The sequence below is a fragment of the Anas platyrhynchos genome, chromosome 13 (genome assembly GCF_047663525.1).
Source record: "Anas platyrhynchos isolate ZD024472 breed Pekin duck chromosome 13, IASCAAS_PekinDuck_T2T, whole genome shotgun sequence".
Lineage (NCBI taxonomy): Eukaryota > Metazoa > Chordata > Aves > Anseriformes > Anatidae > Anas > Anas platyrhynchos.
Window position 1 is genome coordinate 15236727 of NC_092599.1, and position 14889 is coordinate 15251615.

At 58.1% G+C, this 14889-nt stretch overlaps 2 protein-coding genes and 1 long non-coding RNA gene across 4 annotated transcripts in view; 2 read left to right on the forward strand and 1 right to left on the reverse strand.

The window, feature by feature from the left end:
* Nucleotides 1-1502, reverse strand: part of POC1A (POC1 centriolar protein A) — a 54646-nt gene extending 53144 nt beyond the window's left edge. The window contains exons 1-2 of one of the 2 annotated variants that reach the window (XM_027467638.3): nucleotides 1364-1502; nucleotides 947-1031 (exon numbers count right to left, since the gene is read on the reverse strand). In XM_027467638.3, the coding sequence (XP_027323439.1) occupies nucleotides 947-1031; nucleotides 1364-1381 (103 nt within the window). In that variant the 5' untranslated portion in view covers nucleotides 1382-1502. Of the gene's footprint in view, nucleotides 1-704; nucleotides 860-946; nucleotides 1032-1363 lie in introns of those variants that run through there. The other variant, XM_005030569.6, reaches the window with a different exon arrangement.
* Nucleotides 1503-1844: 342 nt separating this feature from the next.
* Nucleotides 1845-5055, forward strand: LOC140003546 (uncharacterized). The gene is made up of 3 exons (XR_011812412.1): nucleotides 1845-3435; nucleotides 3534-3656; nucleotides 3822-5055. It is a non-coding gene; the product is annotated as an uncharacterized lncRNA (long non-coding RNA).
* A 2287-nt stretch (nucleotides 5056-7342) lies between these two features.
* PHF7 (PHD finger protein 7) lies at nucleotides 7343-10684 on the forward strand. Its single transcript, XM_072044492.1, has 10 exons — nucleotides 7343-7473; nucleotides 7700-7791; nucleotides 7885-7986; nucleotides 8239-8363; nucleotides 8556-8718; nucleotides 8809-8915; nucleotides 9006-9119; nucleotides 9272-9390; nucleotides 9539-9738; nucleotides 10616-10684. Exons 1-10 carry the CDS (start codon nucleotides 7431-7433, stop codon nucleotides 10682-10684), a joined length of 1134 nt encoding a protein of 377 aa, XP_071900593.1. The 5' UTR covers nucleotides 7343-7430.
* Nucleotides 10685-14889: the final 4205 nt, after the last annotated feature.

Below are 14889 nucleotides of genomic sequence, written 5' to 3' on the forward strand. Positions count from 1 at the left end.
CAACAGTATCTAAAAAAGAAAAATCCTTAGAATTTCTTCCCTTTCTTACCTGATCTCATTTACTAAAAAATATCAAGAGTAACTCTTTCACAGTCTTGTTGGAGGAGGCAAAGGCTCAAGCACTACTTCTGGAAAGATGGTCAATAGCAACACTAAGTTACATTCAGAGCATCCTTACTAAACAAAGATCTGCACTGACTAGATAAAGTTTTAGGAAAACGCAAATAGAATCAGAGAGGGGAGAGGAGAACAGCAGCAGGATGGTCCAAGATGGGTTTGAGTAATTTTCATTTTCTTGCAACCTCCCAAGTGCTCTGCAGGTTGCAAGGTCCAGAACTTATTACAAGCAGCCCATGGCTACCTAACAGATTGCTGTATTTCTATTTACTCCTGTCTGCTGTGCCCACTGCCTACCAGATACAATCATTTCTGATATATCTTCTCCATGAATCAAAGCACTGTTCTCACAGATGGACCAACAGCTTCATCAAGAGCCAAAACCCCTATCAGTTCCTACTGAAAGCATACACAGTGAGTTACTGAATAGCAGGTAGGAAACAAGCCTTGACGTAAACACAGGCAAGTGTCTAAATAGGAGAAATAAAAGACGGAGGAGGAAAGATACTCGTGCAGCGGAAAAAAAAAAAAAAAAAAAAGAGAAAGAAGGTTTTACTTTATGTTCACTGCATTGTAAAACAAAGCACCTGCACAATGGTAGGCAACAGTAGATGATCCTAAAGCTCCAGTAGGATGCACACAACTTGTCACCACCATGGTTCAACTACAGAATTTTCAAAGGCACATGTAAATACTCATGGTAAAACTCCCACAAACCTCTTCATCACAAAACTAAGTAATTTTAATGCTCAGGACCTCCAAAGCTCTCCTCACACAGCTGAAGGAGAGAAACCCATTACTGGGCCATCAGAACACAGAGCAAATTTACCCAGTTGTTTCTTATTGAGGCTGAAGTCCACGCTGGTGACAGCATCTCTGTGGCCTTTGAAGTGTCTCTCCAGGGAGGGATCCTCCTAGCAGACAATAACGTTCAGACACGATAGATGAGCCATCATCACACAACAAAACCGTTTTATTTCCGTGACAGGCTAACCAAGCTCCACATCCACCCCATGAAAGCCTGCCAGAGGTATGAACATTTTGCAACGCAAAACACACAAACGTTGTGCTCCCCCGGCACCCCCTGACCCCAAAGGCCAGGAATTTCCCCCCCCTGAACCCAGCCCCAGCCCGGCGCGGCCCTAGGGACTCTCCCCGCCCTCCACCACGATGCCTCCGGCCGGATCCCGACCCCCCGAGCAGCAGCAGCAGCAGCGAGCCCCCGGCCCCGGCCCCGGCCCCTCACCGGCCCGGCCGCCGCCATGCCGCCCGTTCGCGCCCCGTAGCAACGGCGCCGCCGGCAGCAAGGCGCCAGGACGGGCGCCACCGGGCGGCCGGGAGGGCGGCGAGTCCCTCGGCCTTTCCTCCGGTTCCGTGTTCCTGAGGTGCTGCCTGCTCTCCCCTGGGCCTGCTTGAAGAGAAAAAGCCCAGAGAAAAAGCCCCGAAGGCCGCCTGGCAGCCCCAGCGGGAGCAGTGGCGAGCAAGCACCCAGTCACCCAGTCACAAGCACCCAGCCCACGGGAGCCCCGCACGGGCTCCAGGTGCCCCTCCGGCACGGCACTGCCAAATGTTTGATGGACGGTGTGCTGCAGGCCAGCAGAGGCAAAACTGCACATAATTCTCTTCCCAGTGTTTTACAGACTCATTTTTTAGGCTGTCCAATGCGACAGCCCTCCCTCCTGACCGTGCAGGCCAGCAGTGCTGACAGTGTGCCTGCTCCGCTTCATCGCCTCTGCTTCACTCATAAACAAAGAGCATTTGCTCGCTTAAGGGCCATATGAGTTAAAGCTGTTTCTTTGCTGTCTTTTTGTTCCGTTTTGTTTGTTTAACTGGGGGAGGAGCGGAGGAAAGCTTCTTTACTGAGACTCCCATATTAAGACTCCCACAACAGGGCAGAAGAAGCATTGATTTAGCAGAATAGGTTAACTTGTCAATTAAAAGGGCCCTGACACCCGCTCCTGGATCCAAAGATGAATTTTTCTTCCTTACACCTGCACTCTTATGGAACACGCTGCCATTTTTAGGCCCTAATGAATTATTGTTAGGGTCCACGACTTTATTATAAGATGAAACGCGGATTTTTTCAATGACAAAACATTTTTTGAGAGGAACACCCCTTCTTTCACATTCCAAAATCCTCACGCTTGTTGAGGAGTCCTGAATTTTAGGGTCTAAAGCCTCCTTATCGGGTCCAAGCACGTATGTGGAGGGAGCAAAGAATCACTTTAGGATCCAGACCCTGAGCTGCAGAGTCCAAAGGCCCAGGTTTCGGCTCCAAAGCCTGACCTGGAGGTACAAGTTCCCCTTTGCTGCCCTTACCCTTTTCCCCCAACCACCCTAAGATCTTTCACCAGTCCAAGCCTCATTATTAGGACCCACTGTGGGTTCTTTTTAGGCTCCAAATCCCTATTTTCAGGGTCAAGAACCCCCACATGGTATCCAAAGTCATCTTCTGATTGCCTAAACCCTCCATTTTCAGGACCGGGGGCACCATTTAAGTGACCAAGTGCTTTGGGTCAGACCCCTGACAAGCGCTTCTGGATCCAAAGCTAGATTTTCCTTGCTTCAAGCCACACTCTTACTGACCAGACAGCCATTTTTAGGGCACAATGCCCTGTATTAGGGCCCACACTTTCATTGGAAGGTGCAAAGCAGCCCTTTTACATGGCAAGGCCTTATTTGAGAGGAACAGCCCTGCTTTCAAATTCCCAAATCCTCATCCTAGGAGCGAAGGAGCCCTCCACAGTGCAGTGCAGCCAGTGGGGATGCAACAGGCTTTTTATCACCTACACCCTCCGTTTTTGGATGCAGGCATTTTTTTCAGACCTCAGCATCACATCTTAGGGCAGAAAGCCTCTTCCTGGGGCTCCAAAGCCTTGTTTGCAAGGATAACCCCTCCTTTTTAGTGGCTTTTTCTTGCTTCCATGTCAATGTCGTGGACCAGACGGCCATTTCCAAGGAACAGTTCCCCGTGTTTAGGGTCCACGATGTTCTTCTAACATTCTAACGCTGCCGGTGGCAGCGGTGGCACTTTGTGGCATCCCTCCCCCGCCACAGGAGCAGGAGCCACATTCCCTCCTGAGCGCTCCCAGCAGGATGTCAGGGAGACCCCCCTGCTCCCCGCGAGCGGCCTGGCTGGAGGAGGCTGGGGCCTCCCCGGCCTCCAGGCCCCAGCCGCAGCCCTATGAGGAGACTGAGGTGCAGCCACTGCAGGCGCCCTCTGGCTCAGGCGTGGGCCCTTCTGCCTCGGCCGTGGCGCATCAGGAGGAAGAGGACGCCCTGAGCTTCCTCCGCGCTTGCTGCAGCCGCAGACCCAAGGTACCGCTCGCTTTTGTGCCGCGGCTGCTGGCCTCCTGCGGGCAGCCCCTGCTGGGCTCCCCTGACCCGCTCGCTCGTCTCTCCCCTCCGCGGCTCAGCGAGAGGCGCAGAAGCTGAGGTTTCTGGCCTCCGTCTGCGACGCCTGCCAAGCCGCCGTCGCGGACCCGCACACGTGGGACGCGGTGTATTTCTGCCAGCTGGAGGTGGCGCAGAGCATCGAGGTGAGGGGACGCCCTGCCCCGCGGGGAGCACCCTCTGGCCGGGTGCTGGGCACCGGGAGCCGTCTGGGACGGGGCAGCCATCCTGTAGGCTGTAGGCCAGCCCCTGGAGCCGCTCGCTGGCCAGGGGACGCTGCCCTGTGCCATCCATCGCGCTGTGCCCTGCAGGCGCTGCTGCAGGAGGAGCCCAGCGATCGCCTGGACACGGAGGTGCGGCAGAAAGCCATGCTCGCCATCGCCGCCATGAGGTACCTGGGCCAGCGCGGGCTTGGCCACCACTCCCGGCCAGGGGCCCCGAGTGGGGCACAGGGTGAAAGGGGACTTTTTATGGCTTACCTCCTCAGTTTTCAAGCCCACGCCATCATTTGTAGGGCACAATGCCTTACTTTGGTGTCTCACAGTTTCATTTGAGGCTGCAAAGCTGCCTTTATAGCTGACAGGAACCCTCTTTCATTTTTAGATTCAAAATGTTCATTCGAAGAGCCAAGGCCTGAGGCTTTGGGACCAAAGCCTCCTTTTCGGGTCCAAACACCCATCTGGAGGGAGCAAAGCATCGCTCTTGGATCTACACAGAGGAGGGCAGGCTGTGCTGTCGGACATTTTTAGGTCCCGGCCTCACATAGTAGGGCAAAAGCCTCTTCCTTGGGCTCAAAAGCCTTGATTGAAAGGATAACCTCTCCTGGTTTTTTGTTGCTTACACATCAATCTTAGAGACCAGGCTGCCATTTCCAAGGAACAATTCCCTATTTTTAGGATCCACAATTCTATTATAAGATGCAACGCGGCCTTCTTAGATGGCCAGGCCTCCCCGTTAACCTAACTTCTGGATCCAGTGTCAGATTTTTCTTGCTTCCAGCCACACTCTTACGGACCAGGCTGCCCGTTTTAGTGCATCATGCCTGTAATACACAATAAATGTTTGTTCATTGTCTTTTGTATTATAAAAACAAGGAGTTCCGTTTGAGGAGCAGGAATTGAGAAGGCTCCCTGCTCAAGTAAGGAGCTGTATAATACTTGGCTGGACACTATGAAAATTCTTTTGCTTAATGTAACAAAAAAGAGAGCCCCCTCCCCTTCTCTCCTTCTGCATCTCAGTTGCCTCTTTTCTTCAAAGACGCTGTTGCAAAGCTCATGTAACCATCTCCTGATAAGTTGCTAACCTAGTGTCTCAACATCCTGCCTTCCTGTCTCACGCTGGGCCAACATGACCAAATCTAAAAAAAAGAAGTTGAACCACAATGCCGAGGAAGACTACAGCCTTCATCTTCACGACCACCAGAGGGACAGAGACAACGCCCTAGCAACAGTGCGCGCAGTCGCAGAATATACCAGGATGTGCTGCGTAATCCCGGAATTACCGAGATATAAAAAGGGACCCTGGCGGGGGTGAGGTGCGCGCCGATGGCGGAGCCGAGACTCCCCGGCCGCCCAGCACTGTTTTGCTTGCTGTTGGCTTGCTCAATAAATTCCTTTCTATTCTTAATGCAATGCTCTCTGAAAATTAATTAAGGGGGCAACTTATAGCACAGGCCGTAAGCTAGAGACTCCAAAGGCCCAGGATCCAGGTCTAAAGCCTCACCTTGACGACCAGGCCCGTCCACACTCCCCCTCCCTCTCCCTCCCTCCCTCCCTTCGTCTCTCTCTCCCTCCCCATTTTAAGTGTTCAAAGCCTCATTAGGAGGCCCCCGTGTTTCCTCTCTAGGCTCCAAAGCCTTCTTTTCAAGCTCCAGAACCTCCACTTGGCATCCCAAGTCTTCTTCTGATCATCTAAACCCTCAGTTTGCAGGCCCAGGGCCTCATTTGTAGGGACCAAGCCCTTTCGTTCAGGGCCCTAAGACTGCTCTCAGGAGACAAAACTGGCTTCTTAGTGCTTACACCCTCACTTTTCTGGCCCAGGCTGTCATTTTCAGGGCACAATATCTTCTTTTTTAGGGCCCCCCATTTGCACTGTAAGGTGCAGAGCTGCATTTTTCGGGTGCAAAACCTTATTTGTGAGAAAATTCCCTCCCTCCCCATTTTAAGTGCTACGAGTGGTTAGAGGGGCGTTGGGTAAAGGGAAAGGTTGTGTGGTTGTGGTGGCTTGGGGGCTTACTGTATCCACCTCAGCTATTGTGTGCTATTTTGTCAGTTTGGGATCTGGAAGTTGGATCTCAACACTGAAAACTAAGGGGAGATTTTATTGGTCTCCATACTGTTATAGTTTGCTCCTGAGGTCCACCCCTCAGGAGCAAACTGCTCCAACCTGGGTCCCCCACGGGTGGCAGCTCCTGCCAGGCCCCCTGCTCCTGCGTGGGCTCTGCTCCACAGGCTGCAGCTCCGGCCCACAATCTGCTCCGGCGGGGGTCCTCCACAGGCTGCAGCCTGCTTCGGTGCAGGGCCACCTGCTCCACCGTGGCCTCTTCCACGGGCTACAGCGTGAAACCCTGCTCCACTGTGGTACTCCATGGGCTGCAGGCGGACAGCCTGCTCCGCCATGGTCCTCACCACAGGCCACAGGGGAACTTCTGTTGTGGTGCCTGGAGCACCTCCTCCCACCCCTTCACTGACCTTGGTGTCTGCAAGGCCGTTTCTCACTCCTCTCTTTCTCCCAGCTGCTGTTCCACAGCAATTTCTTCCCTTTCTTAAATATGCTCTCACAGAGACGCAGACAACATCGCTTATTGGCTTGGCTCTGGACAGCAGCAGGGCCCTTATCTAAAATGGGGCAGCTTCTGGATTCTTCTCACAGAAGCCACCCCTATGGGCCCCTGCTACCAAAACTTGCCAAGTAAACCCACTACAATTTCTTATTGTTCATATTGTTCAAAAGGGATGGAAAATGGAGACTTGTTTGTCATCAAGAAAAGGAATGGAAAATGGAGCCTGTTCAGTCCTGGAACTTAAAGGATTCTTTGTTACCTTTCCTGACCGTACATATGTGTAGGCATACTTGGGTTTAGTATGTAAAGCAATGTTCTGTATATCTAGAATGTTTGATGTTTGTGTGTGCGTTTTGGTGGAGCGTGGACTCTCTGCACACCCAGTGCTGTTTACTTGCCTTTTATACCTTTTATAAATATTTGTTTTACAAATATTACAAAATTCAGATTGAGATCTCATTTATAACAGGGGGGAAAATGAGCTCTGGTCCCACGCTGCTCTCAAGAAACTGTGTAGGAGAAGGACGTGAGGAGGGAGCAAGCTGCGAGTCATATGCCAGATGTCCTGCGCCTGTCTCGGAGGTTGGCAATGCTGGCCCAAAGGTGTGGTGCAGGCGCTGCCACTCCAGGGCTGCAGCCCCATCTGAGGGACATCTCCTGTGGCGCGGGGAGCACTGCCAGCAGCCCGAGGGAAGCGATCCTTCCTCTCCGCCGCAAGAGCGGCCTTCCCCTTGCTTGGGTGCCGAGGGCCCAGGCCCCAGCATGGCACCTCCAGCCACCCCCGTGAGGCAGGGGCTCTGTCACAGTGGGCGTCAGGCAGCTTTGGGCATCCCTGCCCAAATAGGGGGCGCGCAGCGGTGATGTCACAATGGCCATTGTGACCCGCGGGGCAAGGAGAGTATAAAAGGCTGCTGGGCCCGGGCCGTGCCTCAGTGCGATTTGGTGAGTTGGGGAGAGGGCAGGGAGGAGGGGGCAGCCCGGGGCTGCCGAGGGAGGAGGGGTCCCACACCTCAGGGCCCGTGCTACAGACTCACCCTCGTTCTGCTTCCCCCTCAGGTTCGGCAGAGGAGTGTGTGGAGGAGAAACCCCGGCACCGCTGAGGCAGGGACTCTCCAAGTGCTCACTGTCGAAGTGCACCATGTCTGCAAGGAACGAGAATGCTCCCGACTCGAGGGAGCGAGGTGAGAGAAAAGTATCCCTTTTCTCAGCAGGGCCCCTCTGCTCCTTGGCAGGGGGGACCCAGGTCGGGCTGTGGGTGCCTGCTGGGCCCCTTCCCCTCCACAGCCTCTGGCCCTGCCCATCAGCCAGCATGGCAGGGACAGAACAGGCCCTTGGGGACAGTCCCTCGGGGACACCTGGCCCCGCAAAGGTGCTCAATGGCTGAGCCATTTTCTCTCTCTCCTCCAGCATGCATGCTGTGTGGCCGGGTAGATGTCGACGTGAATGTCTGCGGCCATACATATGAAAGGGGTGGGCTCTGTGCCCACTTATGTTGCATGGTGAGTTCCCCCAGGGGTCCTGTCAACATCCCACCAGGGACGGTCCCTTCAACTATGACTCCTAATGAGATCCTGCTCTTTTCTCTTCTATAGTTTTTTGCGAGTGAACTTTATCGGCTAGGACTCGTAACAGAGGGAATGGAAGGAATTTTAATAGACGATGTATGGCGAGCAATATGGCAGGCATCCGAGAAGGTGAGGACCTGACAGGGACAGGGAGGTTTGTGCCAGGAGATGCTCCCACAAGCTTAGCCTGGACCCCAGGGAAGCAATCCCGGCCTTTCCAACCTGCTCCAGGACAAACTGCTGCTCTGGCAGACGAGCCTTGTCCACCAGGCGGGTCTGCAGAGTGTGTCCTGCACCCTGTGCCCTGCCCTGCCCAGGGGTGTGGGATCAGCGGTGGCGGCATCGAGCCTGCTGCTAATGGGGCTGTTGTGTTCTCTTCAGCAATGCTTCGTCTGTGGCGAGCGAGGGGCCACCATCACCTGCACGGTGAGAGGCTGTGAACGCTGCTTCCATCTCCCCTGCGCCTCAGAGGGAGAATGTGTCACCCAATACTGCGGGCAGTACAGGTAAGGTCTGCCGGCACCAGCCAAGCAAGAGAAGACCCCACGGTGATGCTTCCCAAGCAGCCTGGCAGAGCCAGAGGCAGCGCCAGAGCCTGGACGGGCCTGGGGCTCCTTCACGTTCCTCTGCCCTCCTCGCCACAACCGCGGCGGGCCCAGCACTTCTCACCTTGCCCTTCCCTTCCCTCTCCCCCCCAGGTCCTTCTGCTCGGAGCACCGCCCGCAGCAGGCAGCGCAGGCAGCTCCAGAGCAGGGCACCACCTGCATCATCTGCATGGAGCCTGTGGGGGACAGCACGTCCTACCACACCATGGTGTGCCCAACCTGCAATCACGCCTGGTTCCACCGGCGCTGCATCCAGGTAGGAGCCCTCCCCTCACCCTGCGGGCACGGCAGCTGCTCAGCAGCACCAGGGCCCGCTCACCGCTCACCGCCTGTGTTCCTGCTGCAGGGACACGCCATGTGTGCAGGCATTCTCTGCTTCCAGTGCCCCATATGCAGAGACAAGATACCGTTTTGTCTAGAGATGTACCGCATGGGGATCCGAATCCCAGTCAGGTTGGTATCCCTCTACCCTGCTCTTGAGGCACGAGGGCACAAGCGCTGTGCACAGCCAAATACTGGACCATTTCATCCCTTCTCTTGCAGACCACCAACCTGGGAGGACAACGACGCCTTTGCATCACAGCGTGAGAGGCACCAGCGCTGTGATGCCAGCGAATGCCTTTACCCACGAGGCAGGGAGCAGGCAGAAGTACACGGGTGAGTTGCCTCAGCAGCCATCTGGGGCTCTGCATGGGACCTCAGCATCGCTGCAGGCTGGGGGAGGCGGGACAGAGCAGAAGGGATGTGCCAGCCACTCCCTGCCTCAGACGCTTTGTCCTCACACCCACAACCCTTTGCTTCTTCCCCAGGCCCTGGCAGCTGCTCCTGTGCCGCTCCTGTGCTGCCGAAGGCACCCACCGGCGCTGCTCCAACTTGACCAACAGAGCAGGCACCTGGGAGTGTGCCAGCTGCGCTGGCGTGGACAACGGTAAGATGCACAGGCCGCATGCTGCTGGGCTGCAGGGGCTCAGGGCAGCCTTGCCAGAGTTGAGTCTCTCTGACCCAGGACGGAGCAGAGCCTCTACTGCCGTGGGTCTGGAAGTCCATCCCACTCACCTTCCTGCCTCCTCTTACAGCCTCCAGTGCCAACCAGGGGCTCGCCAGCTCTAGCACCTCCAGTGCAGAGGCTCCGGGGCCCTCCCATGGCTCCCCAGCACCCGAAAGCAGCAGCCTCAGCAGCAGCAGCAGCAGCCAGGCAGCACCAGGGCCATCCCACAGCTCCCAGGGGACTGAGAGTGGAAGGCCAGCAACAGAAGAGAGGGCAATCCGCCAACCTGTACGTCAGGCCCAGGACACCTGTAATGATCCCGGAAGAAGCCGCACGAGGAGCCGTGCTGCAGAACCCAGCGCTGAGAGCAGCACGCCCAGCTTGGCCAGACAGAGGGCACCAGGAACCTCCAGTCACTCCATGGTGCCCGAAGGCAGACTCCCTCCCAGCCAGCGGGGACGACCCCAGAGAAGAAGCCGCTCACCGCTGGAACATCAGGCCACAGATGCCCAGAGCCAGCCCCAAAGACGCCGCAGGAGCAGCCATGAACCACAGACCAGTGCTGGGAGCAGCAGCACCACCCGATCTGCCAGGCAGGCGGCATCGGGGTCCCCCAGTGGATCCCCAAGGCGTAAACGGAGACGATGCTCCAGCCAGCAGGGGACGGCCCGGGCAAGAAGCCGCTCCCCATTACGTCAGGCCACAAATACCCAGAGCCGGCCCCGGAGACAGCGTGGGAGCAGACGTGCTGCATCCCCCTGTGCTCAGAGCAGCAGCAGCAGCAGCAGCAGCAGCAGCAGCAGCAGCAGCAGCAGCAGCTCTGAGAGCGAAACGGCATCGGGGTCCTCCAGCGATTCCCTGGTGCCTGAACGCAGCAGCCACTGCAGCCACACCGGGCCAGTCCGGACACGAAGCCGCGCCCGGTTACAACGTCGGGCCTCGAATCCCTACAGCCGGCCTGAACAACGCCGCGGGAGCAGCCGTGCTCCAGCCCGACGTCGTGGCCCCAGTCCCCAGCCGCCATCACAATAAAGCTTGCTGCCAATCCCATCTGTGCGGAGAGATCACACGCGCGTGTCGGCTTCAGCCTCACTTGCACAACTGAGCCATATCCCCCTGCCTCCCTTCCCTCCCCCCCGTTAGACCCCTGGTGTTTCCTCTCTAGGCTCCAAAGCCTTCTTTTCAAGCTCCAGAACCTCCACTTGGCATCCCAGGTCTTCTTCTGATCATCTAAACCCTCAGTTTGCAGGCCCAGGGCCTCATTTGTAGGGACCAAGCCCTTTCGTTCAGGGCCTTAAGACTGCACTCAGGAGACAAAACTGGCTTCTTAGTGCTTACACCCTCACTTTTCCGGCCCAGGCTTTCAATTTCAGGGCACAATATCTTATTTTTTAGGGCCCTCAGTTGCACCGTGTTATAAATGAAGTCTCAACTGAATCTGAATTTAGTAATATTAATAAAAGAATATTGATAAAAAGTATAAAAGGCAAGTAAACAGCACTGGGTGTGCGGGTGTCGTGGTTCCGCTCGAGTGGGCAGCCGAGCTCCACCACAGCCGCTCTCTCACTCCCCCTCCTCAAAGAGGAATGGGGAGAAAATATGTGAAAAGGGCTCAAGGGTTGAGATAAGGACGAGAAAATCACACAATAATTATTGTAACGGGCAAAACAGACTCAGCATAAGAAGACAGATAGTAAGATTTATTGCTCATTACTAACAAGCTAGAGAAGTGAGAAACAAAAGGAAAGAAACCAAAAGCACCTTCCCCCCCATCTACCCTCTTCCACCTACTACCACTGAGTGGCGCAGGGGAACGGGGGAATGGGGATTATGGTCAGCCTCCAGTGCTTCTTCGCTGCTCCTTCTCGGTCACTCTCGTCCCCTGTGCTGTGGGGTCCCTCCCATGGGATGCAGTCCTTGATGAACTGATCTGGCGTGGGCTTCCCACAGGCAGCAGCTCTTCCAGAGCTGCTCCAGATATGGGTCCGTACCACGGGGTCCATCCCTCAGGAGAAAACTGCTCCAACCTGGCTCCCCTACGGGCAGCAGCTCCTGCTAGGTCACCTGCTCCTGCGTGGGCTCTTCTCCACGGGCTACAGGTCCGGCCTGGAATCTGCTCCGGCAGGGGTCTTCCACAGGCGGCAGCCTCCATCGGTGCAGGGCCACCTGCTCCACCGTGGTCTCCTCCATTGGCTGCAGCGTGGAACCCTGCTCCACCGTGGTACTCCATGGGCTGCAGGCGGACAGCCTGCTTCACCATGGTCCTCACCACAGGCCGCAGGGGATTTCTGCTCCAGCACCTGGAGCACCTCTCCCCCTCCTTCTACACTGACCTTGGTGCTGTTCCTCACTCCCTTCACTCTCCCAGCTGCTCTGTGGTGCAGCGTTTTTTTTTTCCCGTCTTAAATATGCTCTCGCAGAGGCGCAAAACAACATCGCTTATTGGCTCAGCTCTGGAAAACAATGGGGCCCTTCCCAAGCATGGGGCAGCTTCTAGATCTTTCTCACAGAAACCACCCCCATGGCCCCCTGCTACCAAAACCTTGCCACGTAAACCCACTACAGCGGGGAGTCTACGCTCCACCAACATACACACACAAACATCAAACATTCTAGATATACAGAACATTGCTTTTACAGTGCTGCAGCAGGTGGCACACAGGAGCCTGCTCCCGCAGGCACTCACGCGGCGGTGGCAGCATGGGGCGGATGTGGGGGGCTGCGGCCCCCACCCGCCTCCTCCTCCTCCTCCTCGTGCTGTGTGCCCGGGATGCCTGGGCTATGCCAAGGCGAGCGCTGGGAGCAGGTGGGCGCCAGCGCCGGGGGCAGCGGCAGGGCCGGATGCGGGCGAGTCGCCGGAGGGGCTGGGGGCCGAAGCCTGGGCTGAGCCCCCCCGGGGCCCCTGTGAGCCGAGCCATGCGCCACGCTGCCCCGGCTCCAGCCTTCCCCTCCGTCGGGAGGTCCCTGAGCCCCGCCGCAGCCTCGGGCATCTCGCCCCGTGCCCCGGCCCCTCCGTCACTGCAGGGTGCTCGGGGGCACAGCGGGCAAGGGGAACGTGTCTGCTCTCTGCTTGCTTCCAGGTGACGATGCGCTCGGCAGCGCTTCCCCAGCTCCTCAGCTGGGTCCTGGAGTGGAGCTCCAGGGGCAGCCCAGCGGTAAGTTGTCACCGTCCCCTGCCTCCAAAGCAGCAGCACCGGTCCGCGGGCGAGTGGAGGTCCTGCGCAGGCAGACCACCCCCTTCCGAGGGGTCGTCCGCTCCCTGGGGGGGCTTCCCGAGGGCAGCAGTGGAAGCCCTCCTCACCTGTGCTGGCCCCCATCTGTGCCCGCAGGCCGTGCTGTTCCAGCTGCCCCGTGGAATCCTGCTCCTGAGACTGGGTGGCACCCCACAGGTACGTGGGCTACGGTGTGGCTCTTGCTTTCCTTGGGGTTTGTTGGTGGCTTTCTGCGCCAGCTGAGCAGTGCTGCAGCCTCTCCCTGGCCAGTGGGCTCTTCTCCACAAGAAGCGGGGACGAGTGTTTTTCCCCCAGCTCGCCCTGCTCCCGGGCCCTGCGCCGTGCCCCGGCCCCTCTGTCAGCCACCGCAGGGCGCTGGGGCAGAAGGAGCTCCCAGCACGCACTGGCAACGGTTTTGCTCTGTGCCTGTAGGTGATTTGTCCGGGACATCCGAGCATGGTCCTGTCCTCGTGCCCCAGGGCGATCCCCCAAGTAAGTCAGCGGGAGGGAGGAGCGAGCATTGCCCTTGGTGTTTGCTGCCCGCGTGCAATGGACCTTCAGCCTTCCTTGGCCTCAGCCGTGCAGGAGAGCAGAGAGGGAAGGGCTCAGGCTCGGTGACACGCCTGGGGCGCTTTGCCTTGCCAAGCTGTCTTTGCCAGCCGCTCCGCCCCCATGCGTGCTGCAGAGCCAGCGGGCATGGTGGGCTTGAGTTTCGAGCCTGGGCTGAGCTCTGGGGAGGCCCTTCTCTGGGCAGCTGCACGCACGCTTCGTTCGTTTTGTCCCGGCACGCTGGCACTGCAGGCCCCTGCTGCCTGTTTGCAAGAGGCTCCTGGGCGGGAGGGAGAGCCCAGGGCCGTGCAGCAATCCCCTGTGGGAGCTGCGCGATGGGAAGAAGCATCCCGCCCTGTTTGGTGGGAGCTGCTCTGTTCTGTGTTTGCTTGCAGGTGTGGCTGTAGGCGACGGCTCTCCAGCTTCCGCGCTGGGTCCTCGAAGAGCAAGGCATCAAGCGAGAAGAGGCCAAAGCTCCCAGAGGACCTCGGCAATCCTGCAGGAAATCCTGCAGGAACTGGAGGGAGCACAGGGTGGGTGTGCAGCACGGGGAAGCCTGAGGGGCTGGCTACAGCCGTGTGCATGCTGAGAAGCATCGCCTGCTGCAGCTAGAGGCATCCTCCTGCTGAGGAGCGGTCGCTCCCGGTGCAACTGTGCCGCTTTCTTGCCGAAGGGGCGGACGGAGAGGCTGTGCAGAAGGAGGCGCTTCCCAGGGGAAACACGCTGCCAGGCTCGGAGGGAGCGCCAGAGGCAGCGCCAGCGACCGTCCCGCCAGGTAATTGCCGTCCGGTGGCACGCTTAGCACAGAGCAGGTGCTGCCAAAGGAGCCTGGAAGCGCTCTGGAGGAGGGCTGTGGGCTCTGGCGCGCGGAGCTCAGCGCCAGCGGTGTGCCAGAGATGCTGGCGGGCCTCTGTGCCTGTGGCTGGGGATCGCCTGCCTCCCACCGCAGCCCGTTGCAGCCCGTGACCCGTACCGGAGCGTACCTCCCGCAGCACCTGAGCCCCGCAGCTTGCCCAAGTCCCCAGGGGCCCAAAGCAGCACCGCAGCAGCGAGTGGGACCCCTCCTGCGACCTGCGGCCCAGGGGGCTGCACGGACTCGCAGAGGGAGCCTCTCCGTCCGCCCGCCCGTCCTTCGGCATCCTCTGTGCCTAAGCCATGCTGAGGCTTTCCCTTTCTCTCCTTCTTGGCAGTGCTCTCGGAGCCCGGAGAAGCCCACCACACCGGGGTGTTCCAGTTTTTTCAAGAGAATCCAGGTACTGAGCAGCCCGTAAGCGGGAGCCGCGAGCATGGCGGCGGCGCCTTCTGCTGCAAGCAAGGCAGCTTCTTCCCGGAGAGGCTGGCAGCGGGAGAGCGACCGTCTCGGCACTGCCAGAGCTCCCGCAGGCTGCCCAGCAGCGCGAGGACGCGCTAAGGCCCAGAGCTGTTCCTCCAGGTGCGGCTGGCGAGAGGAGCGCGAGTGCCTCGGCCGGTGCCGCCGTGCGCAAGCACTGCCTCGTGAGCGCGGCGGCAATCGTGGGCTCCCTGCTCTTCGGCACGCTTCTGTGCTGCGGGGTCATCCGGCTGCGCAGGAGAAGACAGCAGTGAGCGGCCGTCTCTCGCCCCAGCTCCCCGTCGGCCGGCTGCCGCTGGCCTTGCAGCACCGCCGCTGAGGTGCTGCGGCGCGGCCGCCGGGTGCTGC

Bases quoted from the DNA above. Each gene is read 5' to 3' on its own strand.
- PHF7 (XM_072044492.1), top strand. From the start codon at position 7,431: ATGTCTGCAAGGAACGAGAATGCTCCCGACTCGAGGGAGCGAG. The intron at 7,792-7,884 runs GTGAGTTCCCCC...TCTCTTCTATAG, and splicing joins GTGCCCACTTATGTTGCATG to TTTTTTGCGAGTGAACTTTA. The intron at 8,916-9,005 runs GTTGGTATCCCT...CTTCTCTTGCAG, and splicing joins GGGATCCGAATCCCAGTCAG to ACCACCAACCTGGGAGGACA.